Source organism: Crocodylus siamensis, chromosome 3 (genome assembly GCF_052110815.1).
Source record: "Crocodylus siamensis isolate JL-2025a chromosome 3, ASM5211081v1, whole genome shotgun sequence".
In the NCBI taxonomy this organism is placed as follows: domain Eukaryota; kingdom Metazoa; phylum Chordata; order Crocodylia; family Crocodylidae; genus Crocodylus; species Crocodylus siamensis.
The window spans coordinates 49242750-49260510 of NC_143397.1; the positions used below are offsets into that span (position 1 = coordinate 49242750).

The 17761-nt window shown below is 38.7% G+C and overlaps 1 protein-coding gene across 2 annotated transcripts in view; it reads right to left on the bottom strand.

Annotated features, from left to right (window-relative positions):
- Nucleotides 1-5592: 5592 nt before the first annotated feature.
- ELL2 (elongation factor for RNA polymerase II 2) overlaps nucleotides 5593-17761 on the bottom strand; it is a 65051-nt gene continuing 52882 nt past the window's right edge. Inside the window, exons 9-12 of one of the 2 annotated variants that reach the window (XM_090038304.1) lie at nucleotides 16266-16332; nucleotides 11078-11249; nucleotides 9468-9512; nucleotides 5593-6033 (exon numbers count right to left, since the gene is read on the bottom strand). In XM_090038304.1, coding sequence (XP_089894430.1) covers nucleotides 6031-6033; nucleotides 9468-9512; nucleotides 11078-11249; nucleotides 16266-16332 — 287 coding nt within the window. In that variant the 3' untranslated portion in view covers nucleotides 5593-6030. Of the gene's footprint in view, nucleotides 9094-9467; nucleotides 9513-11077; nucleotides 11250-16265; nucleotides 16333-17761 lie in introns of both variants that reach the window. The other variant, XM_090038303.1, reaches the window with a different exon arrangement.

Genomic DNA, 17761 nt, shown 5'->3' on the forward strand with positions numbered 1-17761 from the left:
CAATCAGAATTGTCAGGCTTCTAGATGAAAGTGTAAATACAACTTAAATCCCACACTTTGTGCAAATCTAGCCTGTGTCCACTTTATTAAAGGAGATGAACCTGTTTGCTTGACCCTTGTTCAGTGACCTGAGGGAAAATGTGTGCGTCACAGTCGATCCTAAAGTTAGAATCATAGAAAATGAGGGTTGGAAGGGACCTCAGGAGGTCATCTAGTCCAACCCCATGCTCAAAGCAGGACCATCCCCAACTAGATCATCCCAGCCAAAGCTTTGTCTACCTGGGTCTTAAAAACCTTCAACGATGGAGATTTCACTGCCTTTCTGGGTAACCTATTCCAGTGTTTTACTACCCTCTATTGAGAGAGTTTTCCCTAATATCTAACCTAAACTTCCCTTGCTGCAACTTGAGACCATTGCTTCTTGTTCTATCATCTGCCACCACTGAGAACAGTCTATCTCCATCCTCTTTTGAACCCCACTTCAGGTAGTTGAAGGCTGCTGTTTAATTTGCTCTCAGTCTTCTTATCTCTAGAGTAAATAAGCCCAGTTCCCTCAGCTTCTTCTTGTAAGTCATATCCCCCACCCCTTCACCATTTTTGTTACCTTCCGCTGGACTCTGTCCAATTTGTCCACATCCTTTCTGTAGTTGGGGGTGAGCAAACTGAGCACAGTACTCCAGATGTGGTCTTACCAGTGCTTAATAGAGGGGAATAATCACTTCCCTTGCCCTCAACACACCTACCAATGCAGCCCAGTATGTCAGCCTTCTTCACAACAAGGGCACACTCTTGGCTCATATTCAGCTTATTGTCCATTGCCCCCCCGGTCCTTTTCTGCAGAGCTGCTGCTTAGCCAGTCAGTCCCTGGCTGTAGCAGTGAATGGGATTCTTCTGTTCTAAGTGCAGGACTTTGCACTTGTCCTTGATGAACCTCATGAGATTTCTTTCAGTTCAGTTCTCCAATTTGTCTAGGTTACTCTGACCTAGGTGTTCAGGGTGTTTTTAAGGTAGCTTGCACTAGATGCAAAGTATGGCTGAGCAGGGATTTTTACTATTTTTTTTTGTCAGAAAATATAACTGTGTTTCAAGTTAACACACTACTCCTGCCTGATTCAGGCTGGGAACTTAGACTCCAGTCTCCCATATACTATCTGTATGCCTTAACCCAGAGTGGGGGTGGGGGGCAGCCTTTGTGGTAGGCATGTCACAAGTTAAACCCTGAGCCCACCCACCCTGACACACTGATTCCCCTTCCCATGCCCAGTCTGCTTCTCTGCTTTCTGCTCCCTGCCCTGCGCTCCATGCCTGACCTCCTGCTCCAGTTTTTGCTCTCTGCCCTGTCTGCCGCCGTACTTTGTCCCTCCCTGATGTGCCGTATGTCACACACACACGTTGCCTGCACCACTTGCAGCGTGCATGTTGGCCACCACCACTTTAGCCACTGAGCTACTGAGGCAGTCAACCAAAGGACAAACTTAGGTGCATCCCAATGAAGACTTATCTTGTTTCACTTCAGCTTCTCACAGGATGGGAAAGCGGTGATCTGTGAGCTCTAATACTATTGGGTTAACCAACATGGCACTTGTTAGTTAGTTTTCAAATCATGGTGGTTTCTTTCCCTAGGCAAGGAATCCCTGCTGCAAGTCCCCCCGGCTACCTGATGTTGAGCTATTTCCTTAGTCTCTGGACTAAGACTGCAGCTGGATTTAAAAGGTTTCTAAATGAGAGCACAGGTCTACACTCCTTGGACATGGAGTTCAGAATCCTGACTACCTCAACCAGCCTTGCCAGACAAAAGGTGCCAAGATAACAGACGTCTTCTTATGGAGTGCATCTATTTTCTAAACCTGGGCACGACATCAAATATACAGCCTGCAAGCTGGATCCATCTGCTGGCACTTTCATTTGGCTCACAGCTCCCTCTCCTCAATGCAAAGCAATATGGTTCATAGCTGCTTCTTTTGTATATTGTTCAAAGGGGCCAGGAAGCATTGGAGACACAGTGGCTGGAAAGATGGACTACAAATGTGATGCTCTTGACCTTGTGCTCCAGTTCAAACCAAAACCTCTTCACTAGCTTCCCACAGCTTGCTTTTTGTTTTTGACTCCTGTGGCCTGTGCTCAGGAAGGTGTCTGTCTCATACGCAGGCCCTTTGGGCAGCCTTCAAGCTAACTTGTCCAAGGTATGGAAGTCTGATTCAGACAGGTACACAAGTGTTTATAACAGGGTGGGGCTTGGTGCATGCAGGATTGGGTAAGATAAAAAAAGAACAAGACAAAAATGGACATGTGATTTTTTTTTTTCAAAGCTCCTGGTAAGTTCTGAGTTGCTGTAACAGCGAGCCAAGCAATTTTACAGACAGCAGTTAGTGTTTTGTTGAAATATCCTCCATTTCCATTGACTAAAGCTGAAGATAAAACCTCCTTCCTCCCTCCCTTAAACACTGTTTTTCTGAGCTTCTTGGAAAAAAAACGACAGGGGGGGTTGGGTGAACCTCGATCTGTGTTTTCTCCTGCACCTGGATTCACTGTGACATTGTTGCCTGACCCCAAAAGTTGTCTACACCAGCGGGAGGGAACAAAGTGACACAAGCATCGCCACACTTCAAGGTAGCATAACATTTGCTCTATTTCTTTTTCCACCTTCTTAATCACTTGAAAGAGGTTCCCAGACTCTGTGCGCAAGAGGATTGGTATGTGTTTTTGGAAATCAAATGCTAAAAAGATCTTTCATTTTCAAATGAACAGTCATTTGTGCACCGTAGTGTGCCAGAAAATGCCTGAGAAGTGAAATATGCTCTGCTGGCTACTTTCAACTGTAATACTGAATAGTACTTGCTGACCATGCCAGTACAGTAATTTTGATTTAGTCATGTGTTATATGCTATAGCTGGGCAGGTGGGTGCTTTAGTCTCATTTGGGGGGGAACAGAGGGCTAGCTTTCCATTACTTCTAACTTTGGTGTGTGCCAAGCAGGCAGGTTTTGAGTTATTGAAGAGAACTCAGGGGGTCTGCATCACACTGCCCATGACCTTATGTATGAAGAGATGCATGCAGGTATTGCTCATTTACAATAGCTTTGAAGCTTGTGAGGAGTCGTCCTGAAATCACAGGCCATCCCACATTTAGTGAAATAGGTCCAGTCCCTTAGAGGCTGCAGCCTGGCCCTTCTGGGGCTGCGAAGTAGGGACACATTCCCTTCCGTCTCTACAATGAAGTTGAGGTTAGGTCTAATGAATGAAAACTGGCCTACAGGACCAAGGAGAGCCACCGGGCTCTTCGGTAACAGAGAAAATCAGCTGTTCTCCTCAGCAGGCATTTGCCCAGCATTGCAGGCATCCACATGGTTGGGGGCTGGAGTCACTAAGCAAAAGGTACATTTTAGGCCTGATGCTTTGATACCGTCCACTTCTAGCCAGGACTCCTCCACCTTTGTACAATACCCCTTGGAGCCCTCCCTCTCCTTTCAGAATAGGTTTCTGAGATCTACTTCATGTTTTGTATTGCATTGTCAATGGTGTTTTGTAGAAAAAGGCAAGCAAATGTAGGATAGAACATAACAGGAGTTTTGAACTTGAAAAAGTATAAAAAGTCAAGTCATTGAATGAAATTCAGTGACCTACTAAAATATACCAAAGCATTTGACATTTGTTTCAAGTAGTGTGAAAGGCAAATAATGGCAGCTCTAGGAGTTCTTTTTATATGCTGTACAAAGGGCAGTTTATACCTCGAAATTGTTTGGAACTTAATGCTGTTTTGTTGGGGAAATGCTGAGTCACTGAAACCAACATTTTTCAGACATGGAAAAATATTTGATTCAATGAAAGAGGCACTCCCCAGAATAGTCATAAGTTTAGTGGTTATGGCACTCAGTCAGACCAAGAGCTGGAAGCTGCATCTTCCATCTTTCAGGTGAGTGTCTATAACAAGTGGCTAAGAGCTATTCTGGTGTTCATTATTTTTCATTAAATTTCAAAAATAGGTTTTGGGGTTTATTTCAGATTAAAAAGAGTGAAAAGGTCAAGACTCTGCAAAACAGAGTTCTTGTTTTCCTGCCAGCCCTTCTAATCAAATATGTTAAGCTGTTTTTGGCATTTACTTTATTAGACAGTCCAGAAAGACCTCATCCTATTAAGCCATAAAGTAAGTGTGTTTAAATGAGAAATGTGCATGCACTTCAAACAGTTCTTTGGAAAGGTAGGGCATGAACTAACAACTTAGCAGCCATTGGACTAGTGCCTTATCTTCAAATGTTTATCCTAAGAGATAATAATTAAAATCAAGCAATGCCCTTATATGCTCATGTGCTTAACATTTAATGGAAGTACATACCCAGTATAAGCAGAAAATATATTTTACAGCTATAGTTAAATCAGTACAATTATGCAGAGAGACCCTAGCAGGAATCTAGCATAGTAGGCTATATCGCTACTTTCTGTAAACAGGAAAAAAATTGAAAAAAGAAAAAACTAAATGCAATACTTTAAAACAGCCTCTCAACCTTGCAGATCACTGGCTGGATGGGTGGCTAGGACCATTTACCTATAATTTGCCCTCACAAACAGCAGAAGCTGCATTTCCAAATGTTGCTGTTCTTTTAGCTGCTCAGGACCATTTAAACCAATATTTTTCTTCTCAAAAGAAAGTTAGATGCCATCTAGTGCGTGCTGAACTAGTGCCTTGGCAACAGTGAGGTGGATGAGCCTCTATACTGATAAAGTGTAACCAGTGAAAAAGGGTAAGAGAAGCTGCTTAAACATGAAAGCCTTCTCAGTTTCAAGTACATTGCTATGTATTAACAATTAGATTAATAATTTCTGCATGATTGTTATCCTGGGAGAAGGCAAGTGATAACTGGTTTGTTACAATATTAAGCATTTGTCTTGACAATAAAACATAAAATAAATTAACATCTTGTTTTAGGCCCAATTCACCTCTTTTACACAAGGGTTACCAAGCCTCCTGGCAGGTGACCTGGGAAACCAGCTGCTTCTCATGACACTATTTTGCTATAGTTCCTACTACAGAAAACACTCCCTCTCCAGAAACACCCTGGGCATTTCCCAGAGTGGTGGGGAGGGGGAAACATACTAAGGGAAAAATTAATGAAGGGGACTGATTGTAGGGGGTTTTAAAGGGATTTTGCCCTTAAAGGGCACAAAGGAGAAAAGGAAATGCTATAGCTGTTAGCTTAAATACTAACTGAAGAGGCACATTTGGCAGTCGGACAAGATGGTGAAGTATGCTTTTTGCTAGTAAAGGCTCTCTGCTGTCCCCAGAAGAGATTATCCACTGTAGAATGAATTCTATATCCTTGCTTTAAGCTTCCCTGGTTCTTCACCCTTCTACTCCTGCCAGTAGCATTTGAAGCATTTCCAGAGTTAGAGCAGGCCAACAATCCTGTTTCATGAAGTGTCATAATGAGCAGCATAGAATATGTGTACTGCCTATACAGCATCCAAAGAGCTTAAGATGATCCTTACATTTCTGTTGGTCTGGACTATTACATAAATGTGGGAAAGTCATTCTCATAACAAAAGTGGATGAATGTGCAAATGTTTAAGTCTTTATAAAGAAACAAAAAACCAAATCTCAGAATTGCAAAGTTAACATTTTATTGAACTTGATGTAGAACAGAGGGGCGACAGTGGCTCAAGTGTTCAAAATGCCCCAAGGGTGTTTCAGTCTATGGAATCTTAACACAGTTCATGTAGAATTTAAAAAGTTTTAAAATACTTCAAAAAGTCTGCAGAGGGGGATTACAGCCCTCTAAGCCTTCACATTACTAAAACACTCTTAGATTCATTCTCCGATATTGTTTTCCTTTAGGCAGTTTAAATATCCTTACCCAAAACGTTGAAGGTTACTGAAATGTTTGCCGTATCTTGCCATCACATATGCATATTGAAATGGTTCAGGAGAATGCATGAAAATAATCAGCTGTAAGGAGCCTTTGAGAGAGGCATAGGTGTATTATTTGTCTTTGTGTGAATCAACATTTATGGTGCCAGAGAAGGACTGGCTCGGGTATCACTATGAAAAGTAAAAGTAGTATTAATTGAATAATCAAAGTCGCAGTATTTGAATTTCTTAAATCATTCAATTTTGCTTGTACCTCGTTTCAATAGTTTATAAACCCGCCTGTCCTTTCACAGCATCTTGTAATTTTAGGTGGAACAGAAAGTTTTCACACTTGCAAAGCCACCAGAGACTTAGAACAATATTTAACACCAAATTTTAAAAAGTAACCAGCAAACAAAGCTCTTTCAACTGTTAAGAGTGAGTGACCAACTAACATTAAAATATTTGCTAATCCTTCTCTTCCTTCCTCAATTTCTCTAATCCCAAAACCCAGCAACATTGAAAAACAATCCCCTTAGTGTACGAGTTCTTTTTTTGCTAGTTAGGACAGTTATTTTTCCCTTTGACAGAAACTATTTAAATAGACTATCACAAGTGTTTCAAAGGTTTCAAGATAAAGCTGTAGTGAAAAGACACACAGGTTTCCCTAAAAGCAGACATGCACACTGTCACCCCTTCACCATTTCTTTAAAACAAACAGGAGAGTCAAACTTTACAGTAGTGTAACTTGCCAAACTGCCAGGATTTGCAAAATTTCATCTGTTTCTCATTTGAATGAGTTGGCAAATTTTGCCAAAAGGGCGATATTGTTAGAGGCCCTACTTGAATAGGCTGTTACATTTGCTCAACAGGAATGCAGATTCAAGGGAAACAGCAGATATGTCGTTTGACAGGACTGTTTTGCAATATGTAAGCTGTCGGGTATGTTTTGCAAGGCTTGAGAAATGCTCAATGCAAAAAATGACATTTAAAATTAAGGCTTTACAGTAGTGTGTTGGGCCTAATATGCAATGCTGGACCTCTGAAGTATTAACCTCTTGCTGCAGACACGATCTGTAAACCAGAAGATGTGCCAACACCAGCCATTCCTTTTGTACAGAGGGACAAAAGTAAATGCTTCGACTGCAGTAAGGCTCAGTTATAAAGTGACAGTATTATACACAGTGACTAGGCGGTGTGAACTGCAGCAGAGTAATGTTGAGGTGATGTTATGAGTGTGGGTTTGCATGTCATACATTTCAGAGGCAAGAACACTGCTGCCTAATATGGTCCCAACTTTAGACATCATATACTCATTGTTTAAAATGAACAGCCATTATTATTTCCCTATCTTCTCCTCAACTTGGTATGTAACCATCTAGAGTTGGTGCAGTGACAAACCACTGTGCTGAAGTTTGTACATTACTTTCATAATGAGTTTTGGTCACATATGCAGCTCCCAATGATTTCAATGGGAGGCATGACATTTCCTTTGCATCTTTTTATACATTTCAAATAAATAGATCAAAGCTTAAAATCAGACTGTAATAATTACAATGATCAAAGTAAGAAGCACCTGAAGTCTCAACTTATTGTGTTAGTGAGACTAACTCTATTCTAAAGTAATAATAAGAGCAACTTGTCTTACATGCGACCCAATTTTCCTATTGAAAGTAATGTGTCAAACACTGAAATCTAAATTCCACCACTCCCAGGAACTTTAGAACATATTCTGACAATTACATAAAACATTTTCTGGTTTACAGTGACACACAACAATTATTTTTTTGATGCTGGAGACAGAGTTTATTAAAGATACTACCAAAATTTTGGCAAACATTCCAAAATCAGATTTGTAAACATAATGCTTCCCTTTTCAATTGGCAGCACTTTAAAAGACAAATACAGTAAGACAAACAAAGAGATTAATTCAAAATGCTTATTCTTTTGACCAAATAACTTATGTTCCCGCATGATAAAGTAAATGATGGTTTAAATCAAATTAAACCAATAAACTGCATGAAATGAAAGTTTGTGCTGTTTGATGATCACAGTATTTTATAGTTAAATACCTCTGTTTGTTATATTCCTGGCACCCAGGAGAAAAATCTTTAAATATATATTTCATGTAGGCAGTAACTTCTTTGCATATCTCTCTTCAAAAAAATACTTTATAGCAGTATATAAATAGGTTACCTACATGTTTAATTTTATAACTTTGCCCAAAAACTATAGATCTGTTTAATTTTTGTAAAGTATCAATTTTCCCCAACATTAATAAAGCTGACAAACTGTTGAAATGGAAATGCTTTAGTCTTCAACAAGAGAAGTAGCAATTTTATAGGAAAAAACCTACAGCAACACTCGTCAGTTGTTTTAACCTGAGCGTTTGGCCTACGTAGAGTAGCAGCTTTTTTTTCTTCCCCCATCATGCATGCTCACACCCACACAATCTTGCACACATACAGCACAAGCATACGCTTTCAGACGCTGGTAGGCCACAGAATGCTTCCCTGTTGCTTTAATAAACTGGGAAGCAGTGTAGCTAATAATTTAACTACACTAAGTATAACACAAGCAAACACCTTAAGGCAACCATTGCATGGGGGTTTAAGTTGCAGGGGTAAATTACTGCTGTCGATAAAGACAGACTGTATATAGCTTTCATATATACATGCCTCTTTAACCCTCCAAAACAATGTTTTCTTTCTTTCTCTCTCTCTCTTTTATTATATTGTTTTGTGCAAATTTCTAAACCTTCTATCATTTAAGGCAAAGAGTTTGCATTAACAAGAAAGGTCAGAAAACAGGCTTATATTTATCCAAAAGCATTTGAACTTGCTACATTATTTTTTTTTTAAAATGTGCACAACTTTGAAGTAGAGACACTGGGTCCCCAGTATCTACTGGTAAAATGATTTCCATGGACAAACATAAGTCTTGAAGAAAAGAAGGGACCTGAAAAAAGCAGCTTCAAATATGCAGAGAAGCAACAACAAAAGTAGTAACTGAAGTCTGCTAATACTGAAACTTTTGTAATGCACAAGTTTAATCTTTAGAATCTGAGAGCAACTCATTTGGAATTTTAAATAAATAAGCTTAGGTTTATTCACATCTTCTGGTCCAAGCAGCGCTCTAGTGCAAAGATTCTGCTTGTTGTTGGTCAAATTCACCTATTAGTCTTTTGATATGAGCCAGCTTGTTGTGAAGATATTCACATCTGTATTTTTCTTCATGGTAGTTGGGACTAGACTGGAAAGGGGAGGGGGAAAAAAAAAAAGTCAGCATGCGAAATTATTTCTCCAACATAAATCTGAGCGCCTCTTAGGCCTATTAGACAGATTAATATCTAGTGTTTGGTATTTCTATTCTTACCCCCTCCCACAGAACAGGTTTAGAGAAGTAGTCAGTCTTGTTAGTCAGCAGTCAGGCAGAAGGCAAGGCAAAGTGGCACCTTAGAAACTAACAGAGATGCAGAAGCTTTCATAAACAACAGCCTACTTTGTCAGATATGTAGCATCTGACAAAGTAGGCCGTCAGCTGCAAGTTTATGCCTCTGTAAACAAGTTAGTCTTTAATGTGCACCATCTGTCCTGACTTCTGCCAGAACAAGTTTAGCTACCCACCTGTTTGATCTTCCGATATTCTTCTAGGACTTCCTCATGAAGAACCTGCAAGAAAGAAAATTAAATAAATATCACTTGGGGAAATACTGCACGGCTACAAAGTGCAACTGAATATTAACAAAGGAGTAGGGGAATTGGGTACATTGTTTTGCTACAGACACGCACACTTTGGTTATCTATGTTTTGCAGTACAGAGAACTGCAAGTCTACAGGGACAGCTGAGATAGCATCACAGAAAAGTTGCTATGTTTGCAGGTGCCCTTTGATAACCACCTTTTTAACAACCCCTATGAGATGCTGCATAGCTAGGGATTACTTAGGAGTGGACAGGACCTTGAGTGAAGGGAAAAAGGACCTTCTTATATCTTCCCAAAGCCTGAACAAACTGTGGGAGTCATTGAGAGTTAATACAGCCTGAGGCAATATTAACTTTGGGGCTCATTCTTTTCATCAAGGTCAAAGAAACTGGGGTCAGTAGTCAACGGCAGCAGAGTTATTGGTTCTGTCATGTTATATCACAAAAGCAAGGAGAATAGAGGAGCGATACCTGAAAAACCAGGCAAGATCCTAGGTGTAGGTTAGGGAGAGAAAAAAAACACCAAACAAACCAGAGATTTTGCGTTACATGTTTCTCATTTCCCCAAAATATATGCTCAGTCTGCCCAAAAGCAGAAGCTACTAAGAGCATTACACTGGAAAGTAGATCACCTCACTGATCGTGTATAAAACCTACAAGGCCACATACTGCATGATTAGCCTGCACAGAGAATGCTGCAGGTAAGTACAAGTTAATTACTGGCACCCCTTCGGAAAGTATGTGCTACAAAAGCCATCTGGAGTTGAGTTTGTCTGGAAAAATGAACCTGTAACAATACCTATGAAAACTGCAGCAGTTTCTCCTATTTATCTTTGAATCCGTGCCAGTTGCTTTCCCTGTACAAAGCTGTTTCCTTTATAATGCTTCAGACCCCAAACTTGAACTCAGTAATTTTTCATTTCTCTTGTGCTGTTAATTTCTCTTTCTAGCGCTTTCCTGCTCGTTTGCTCATTGCTGCTAGTTGTCATGACATCAAATCAGGATGGCAATGACCAGTTCAGTTTGTCTTTCCAATATCACCTGGGAGTTTATTTAGTTAGGAAATCAGCAAGGGACTTGGGAGACCAGAGCTCAAATCCTTGCTCTGCCTCAGACTTCCTGTATGGACTTGAATAAATCACTTAGCATTTCTTTGACCCACGTCCCCAGCTGTAAAATGGAGATTAGAGCATTTCTTGCCTCTTGCATTCTGTGAAAGAATATGTTCACTAAGGATCATAAGATAAGGATCATAAAGATCCAATCCTACAGTAAAAAGGGCCATATATGTACCAAGACAGCACAAAAGTTCTGTCAAATGAAGCAGCTTCTTTTCCTCCATTAAGTTATAGTAATTTGCCTAAAGACTTTATTAGTTTTAAAAGAATTTGGAGTATGGGGTTATATGTGTAAATGTTTGGGACTTTTGCGGGGAAGGACAGAAGACAGGAGGAGAGGGAAGAAGATTATAACAAAGCAGAAGGTAAAAATAATTGGTTAAATTAAAGATACAGCTCTTTTTATTTCTTTTTACCTGATATTCCTTGGATCCTGGAGAAAGAAGCTTACGTTGTGCATCAAGTTTCATAAATCTTCTCGTTACATTCTCCATCCTGGCATGTAAGCTTCTGTATTCATCATACTCTGCATTGAAGTCATCTTTGTAACTCTGGCGTTGCTCATATGAGACAATAGCTATATATTTTCTAATGGAAAAAAAATAAAGAATTTTAGATTTCTATGAAATTCTTTTGGTATAAAAATTGTTATTATTCATTACAAATAGATGGTACATTCTTAGAAGTAAGCTCAGTAAGCAATGTAAAAGAGTTGTTTAAAAATACTTTTCTCCTGGGATTATATCAAACAAGTTTAACAGCTAGTTAGTTACACACTTAAAATTTGGTAAAAATATATGGAGTCTGAATTTATTGTAGACTTAAGAAACAATATCTCTGTGGCAAGTTGTATATAATACTTTGTTCTTCATATATGATGAAAGGCAAAAGAATGTAGAAAACTTTAATATGCATTCAAATTTGATGGGACCAAAAAGTGTAAGTTTAGAAGAGGAGAGCTGCTGGCAAATTTTTGCCTGTGAAAGCCCCTTAATTATTAGATCCATTTCTTTTGGTCTGTCAGTCTGAAGACATCAGCCTTCTGGGCACGCTGCTAAGCCCACTGTTTTGATGGCCTTCTGGAGAGTTTGAATTGATGGGCTGGGATCCTTTTTTCATTTGGCAGATTTGTATCAATCTTTACTATTAAAGTACAGTTAATAGGATAAGATTACAGTTGGTTGTGCTCAGTTCATTTGAATGCCTGGAGTACAAGACAAGTGCTATAAAACAAGCTGCAATGGAGGTCAGCTTGAAGGAGAACCAGAACTGTGTCAAGCGCAAACAAGAAATTCACACTGGCCAGGTCAGGTGGCCACAGTCAGCTGAGGATACAACATGAACTTGCAAATGTGTACAATAACAATTAGACAAAGCATTGAAGGACAGATATCATTTCTCCAGTTTTCCCAAAACACCAGAATTTGGCTGCCATGTCTGACTTTTGCCTCAGCCAAAGAGATCTCATTCGAAACTCAATACTGTCTACATACTGGGAAGTCGAAATGGCTGTACTGTCTGAGTCACCACAGGCACTGCAATCCCAGTGTCATATGCTGAGAAGAATTAAACACAGGATCGCATTTAGATCAGCTCTGATCTATTCAGTATTCATCTCTGGATCCTCTAAAGATAAAGGAATGGAACTCTAACTCCTCCATCTATTCTTGCCAGGGCTTAGAGCTATGCCGATATTTTGTTCTCAGTAAAACTACATATAGTTGCATGATTTTAAAATTAACATATTCTAAACCTGTTGGGGTTTTTTTTTTTTTTAAAAGCTTACCAAAAAATATCTATGCAGACTCTTTTTTATTTATTTAATTTTATGGGGTCCCCCCACCATTTTCATACAAGAGCATTTTATGTTAGGAGCCCAAATGATAGTGGTCAAGACATTTAAATATTCCACAGAATGAGGATATAATTTTTCCATTTTGAAGAAAAACGTAAAACCATCAAATAAAACAGTGAAAAATAGTATCTACAATAGCTATGTGCCTCTAGGATTTTTAGAATAGTTTGGAGGAATTCTTCTGGTAAATATTGGTTTTAAATACTCCAAAAAGACATATTTAACCAACAGACTGGCATTGCTACAAGCCAGTTGTTTCATATCTGCAGCAAGTTTCTAACTAGAAAAAGTCTAATGTGCCATTGCAACAAGACAGAAATTAAGCAAATAAATCTAGCTTTCAGCTTACTGAAAACACCCATTTGCTAAGAAAAGTCATAGAACTAAAACTTCTTTAGTTCACTAATTTTTCATGACTGTACACATATATATCCCTCATTATAATTTAAGTGTCATATATAAGTGGAGTAAAAATTGTTCCTGCATCTCCCTGTATACAGATATGATCAAGGCTCTGTTTACCCTCCCAGAAGCTTTACTTTAAATTGGAGGTCTCTCTTTTCTGCCATTCTGTGAGCAATTCTGTGGCAGAGTAGATATTTTTCTGAAGAAGTTTCTAGTTTGGCTCTGATCTGTTTGCAGAGTTTAATGGTTTCTGGTGGCTGACATTTGTGACTTAACATTAATGTATCTTTTGCAAAGCCTGTTTTTAAAAAACATGATTTTTTTCAATCTAGGGCATATTTGGAAACTATAATCCATGCACTAAATCAAACAAATATTTCCCTTCCCACCAAAAGAAATCTCAAATGTTGGGTTTGACTGACTTTCAAGTTTCTACTTGCTGAAGACAGTGCTGTTTCAGTTGCAGTGGTCAATTTAAAAAAAAAAAAAAAAAGCGAGGGCATTGGTTTTAGTCTCCCTGCATAACATAAAATCAGAAGTTTCTTTAAATAAGAAGTGATCATAAAAACAGAAGTGTTTCTGTGGTTTAGCCACAATTAGTAGTGTTTTGGTGCCAGACAGCCCTGGAATATTCCAAAAAGTCAGAAGTGATGCAACTGTAGTTAGGCATGTATCTCACGATAAAGAGATTATCATGATCTGTGCTAATGTATATGCAGCACACGTTAACAGAAGCTACTTTATTAAGCTGTACTGTAGCAAGTTTGTCCTTATGCATGTATGTTATCTCTTACTGTGACTAGTTAGGAAGAGAGTCAAAAGGACTGAAAGGTTCAAACTTGAACTAACCTAGAGAGCAAATATTTTTTAAGTTTTATAGTTTCATTACATATTTGGAGCAGTATTAAAACTATATTTAATGTAGTCATCTGATCATCATCCATTAATGTGACGTCTTAAGCCCTGCCCTACACCAGAACCTGTCAGGGAAATTGCAGTGTCCTTCATGAATGACTGGTGCCTCCCGAGACTGGGCGCGCACCATGGTGGCAAGTGGGGATTGCCCGCAGCTGCCAGCAATGGTGAGCGCTCGCAGGCACTGCCAGTGGTGTTGGTGGTGAGGATGGCAAGTGGGGACTGCCTGCAGATGCCATTGGCTGTGTCGGCAGCGGTGGGGGCAGCAGGTGCAAGCGGCGACTGCCCACAGAAGCTGGTGGCAGCCGATCTCATGGGGGGCAAGTCCCCCCTCCCTGTACTCTGCCTACGTGTCACCTATGGTGTCCTTCACAGCATTATGGTCTTCATTGGAATACAAGACTGTATGGGTATATCAGAAGTAACAGCAGAGATCTTATTCAGAATTAAGCCTATTACTTCTGAAATATTAGAATTGGGACAAATAAAAACTGACCTGATTAAATTTTTACTTCAAATGTTGCTGCATTGTTAAGGTGCCTTAAATAATTCTTTATCTGGGGGAGGGGAAGAAGGGAGGAAGGAATGAAAGAGTAGGCCTCATACCAGGAGAAAGATCAGGCAGCAGTACTCCCAGGGTGGATGAAGGACCATGTCCTTCCTTGGACCCAGTCAGAGATATGAACTACCTTATAGCACAAAGCACCCAAACATGAAATGCATAAACCCTCTGATCGCTTCCCAAGGCAAACTCAGATCTAGTGAAACAGCAGGGTGCTCTTCTAATCCCAAGAGAACTCAAGCGTGTAAAATGCTATTCTTCTTTGACCATTCCATTTGTGCAGGTTAGAGGTCACAAGTAGAAGGTAACATCACTTATAGGAAAGTCAGTCAGTATTTAATTTTAAGCAGGGTTAAGTAGTTAATAGTTTCATATGTAGTACAGTTAAATTAAGAGAGGGGGCTAATGACTGGAGCAAATGACAGGAAAGAGTCTAAATGAAAACATTTTTTTCTTTTCAGTGTTCTCAATGCTCTGTTTAGAAATTCATCTGGCAAATGCTAGTGCAGACAAAGAACTTCACTCATTTAAGCTGTCATTGACTTCAATATGAGGAAGGCTTCTAATCTAATTAGGCACTTGTGAAAGATCCCATTAGGTGCCTACTTCTACTGCTAGGCTCCTAAATGCTGTTGAAAATCTGGGCCAAACCAGAAACAATCTTCAATTCAGTTGAGAGTTACCATTTCTTTTATTAAATCACTTTTAATTGTAAAATAAATGTTTATGGTCTTACTCTTTGTTTCTAGCACATTTAAGGTATATTTAGCTGGTAAAATAAAACTCTATCTGAATGTTTATATAAGTTGAAATACATGGGAAATTCAATGAGTTAGGCCTCCAACCTGCACTCATTTGGCACCTACCTCTAAATTCAGGCACCTAAATACCTTTGACAATCTATACATTTAGAATTAGTAGATCTCATCCTCTCCCACATGGCTTTTCTTCATGGACTGGGAGAGGAACATGTCACTTCTCTGCTTTTTCAACTTGAAATGAATGAATACAAATAAAGTATTTTCTCTTTTCTTACTAACTAAAACCTGGAAGTCATTAAGGCAGAAGTGTTTCTGTTCAACATAAATCAAAAGTACTTGTATTTGCAAAAAATTAAAAAACAGCACTCGTTCCATTGTGAAGACAGAAAATGGAATTATATTAGGCATCTAAAATTACAACATTTAATCAAGCTTTACCTGACACCAAGTTAAGGCTTATCCTCTGATTCTGTACATCATTGAAAATTTGAAGAATCATTGAGCCAAGATATATTTATAATAGATTTTAGTAAGCATAGGTCTTAAAACATTATATCATCTAATATCAAGGCCAATATAAAATTTTAAACTGTATGCATTTTTTAAATTAAAAGATTTTAAATTCAATAATTTTAGAGAGTAAATTTTATCTACTGTGACTAAGGTATCAGCTATTCTATAAAAATGGTACCAAATAGAAGAAAATAATGCTCTGAGTGATTTCAATATTTCTGTATTCAGCTTGCCTGTTAGATTGCCTAGCTACTAAAAAACTTCCATGTCTATCTACCTCCTTTGTCTATTTTGTTCTTGCGAGCAGGCAGAGAGGACTGAAGCAAAACAAGTTTCTGTCTGAGTGCTTCTGAAAGAAAATTTTTCAGATACATAAAGGCAGCTTCATCACTAGAAGTGAAGGGACAAGCTCAGAGAGGTTCAATATACATGTGTTCACATAAAGTACCTGGTCCAAATTTAGAATGAGCAGCAGTGATGGGGTCTTTTAAAAAGTTACATTTTGTAGTTTGGCAAGAACTTTCACAGGAGCTTTCTGAATAGCCTCTGTGCATAGCATGAATTATAATAACTTTTGATATAACTTTACTTACATAGAGTAGTCTGGTAGTTCACTTTTTGATGAAGGATCTGTGGAGGCAGTGCAGGTCTCTTTAACTCCTATGGTAAATAAAAGTTTGACATCTTTATCACAGAATGCCACTACACCCAAAGATACAGATCTGAAGAGTCTGGAATGCTCCTACTCCAAATTCCCATTCTATTGTCTCAATTGGTAATCATGAATAAGATGCACAATTTAACATTTACAATAGGGGCCATATGACCAATTCTACAACAACCGATACCAGAAGTTTAAAAATTGAGCTAGCGGCTGCAGAAGCTGTACAATGAAGTAATTCAATCTTAACCCAAGGTCAACCTTCTTTTATTTCAAGACAAGTTGTGGCATCTGCACAGCAATTCAAGATATGCAGTGGCAGATGTAGCTACACAATAGGAGATAGTTTTATATCGACATCCAGCTTTCATGGGACCATAATACATGACAATGGGGTGGAAAGCTAAAATGCTCTTCTTGCTGAAGGTTTTTCTCACAATTATGGGTATGCAAAGCTTGATTTAATTTCACCACTTTTCTCTTGTTTGGGAATCTCTATCATTTTATGCTAGTCTCTTTGATATTCAGTCTTCAATAATCCTCAGGAGAATGCTCCTTTACAATTAACACGGCAACACTGGATTTTACAAATGCAAAAAGCAAGTAAATAAAGCTGCCCTCCATGATGAAGTTACGAAAGTAAGATACATACGGTTTCTAGCCCATCTGTTTGCAAGAGATATAGATGAGGAATATTTATTCTAGGAATTTAATTTTAGGAAAAGCCTATAAATATAAGTTTTTCTATAAATTCTTCCTCAAAGTATATATACTCTCACAGATGAAAAGGGAGAATGAGGTTCAAAAAGTCTGCTAGTAAAACTAATATTTCACTTGGGGCTTTGTCAGTAAGTTTCAAATACCATCCTACATAACCATCCTATTACTTCCTTATGTACTGATTAAAAACAAATGTTCCTGCCAAGGCTCTAATCATTTCAAAATATCATTTCCAAAAAAATATTTGATTCAGATAAGAAAAGTGATCACATAATGGTTCATACAGTACCTGAATTAAAGGGATTACAGAATAAAGTCATCTGGTGTAAAATTAAGTGGCATTTTTGTACCACTTTCTACAGAAAATATATGAGCAACTGAATACTCAGTTTAGTAAGGGACATGAAAGATATTATCCAAACAAACCTTTTCCAGTGCTGTGAGTCAAATTCAAGTTTTAAAAAGATTATTGTAAATGAAAACACCGAACACCATGTCACCATGTTTCAATACTACCCAGCTATTTTGGGTGCTACACCAAAATAAGTATCAGTCTAGGGTACAATCTTGAATTTTTCCAGTCCTGTAGAATTCCACAACTGGTTGCCTGCTAGACAAAGAGCATCCTTGATGCCAACACAAACATGAATTGAGCACAAAAGATTTTCAGAGAGAAACTCCATTCCACAAGGACAGCGATAAGAAGGA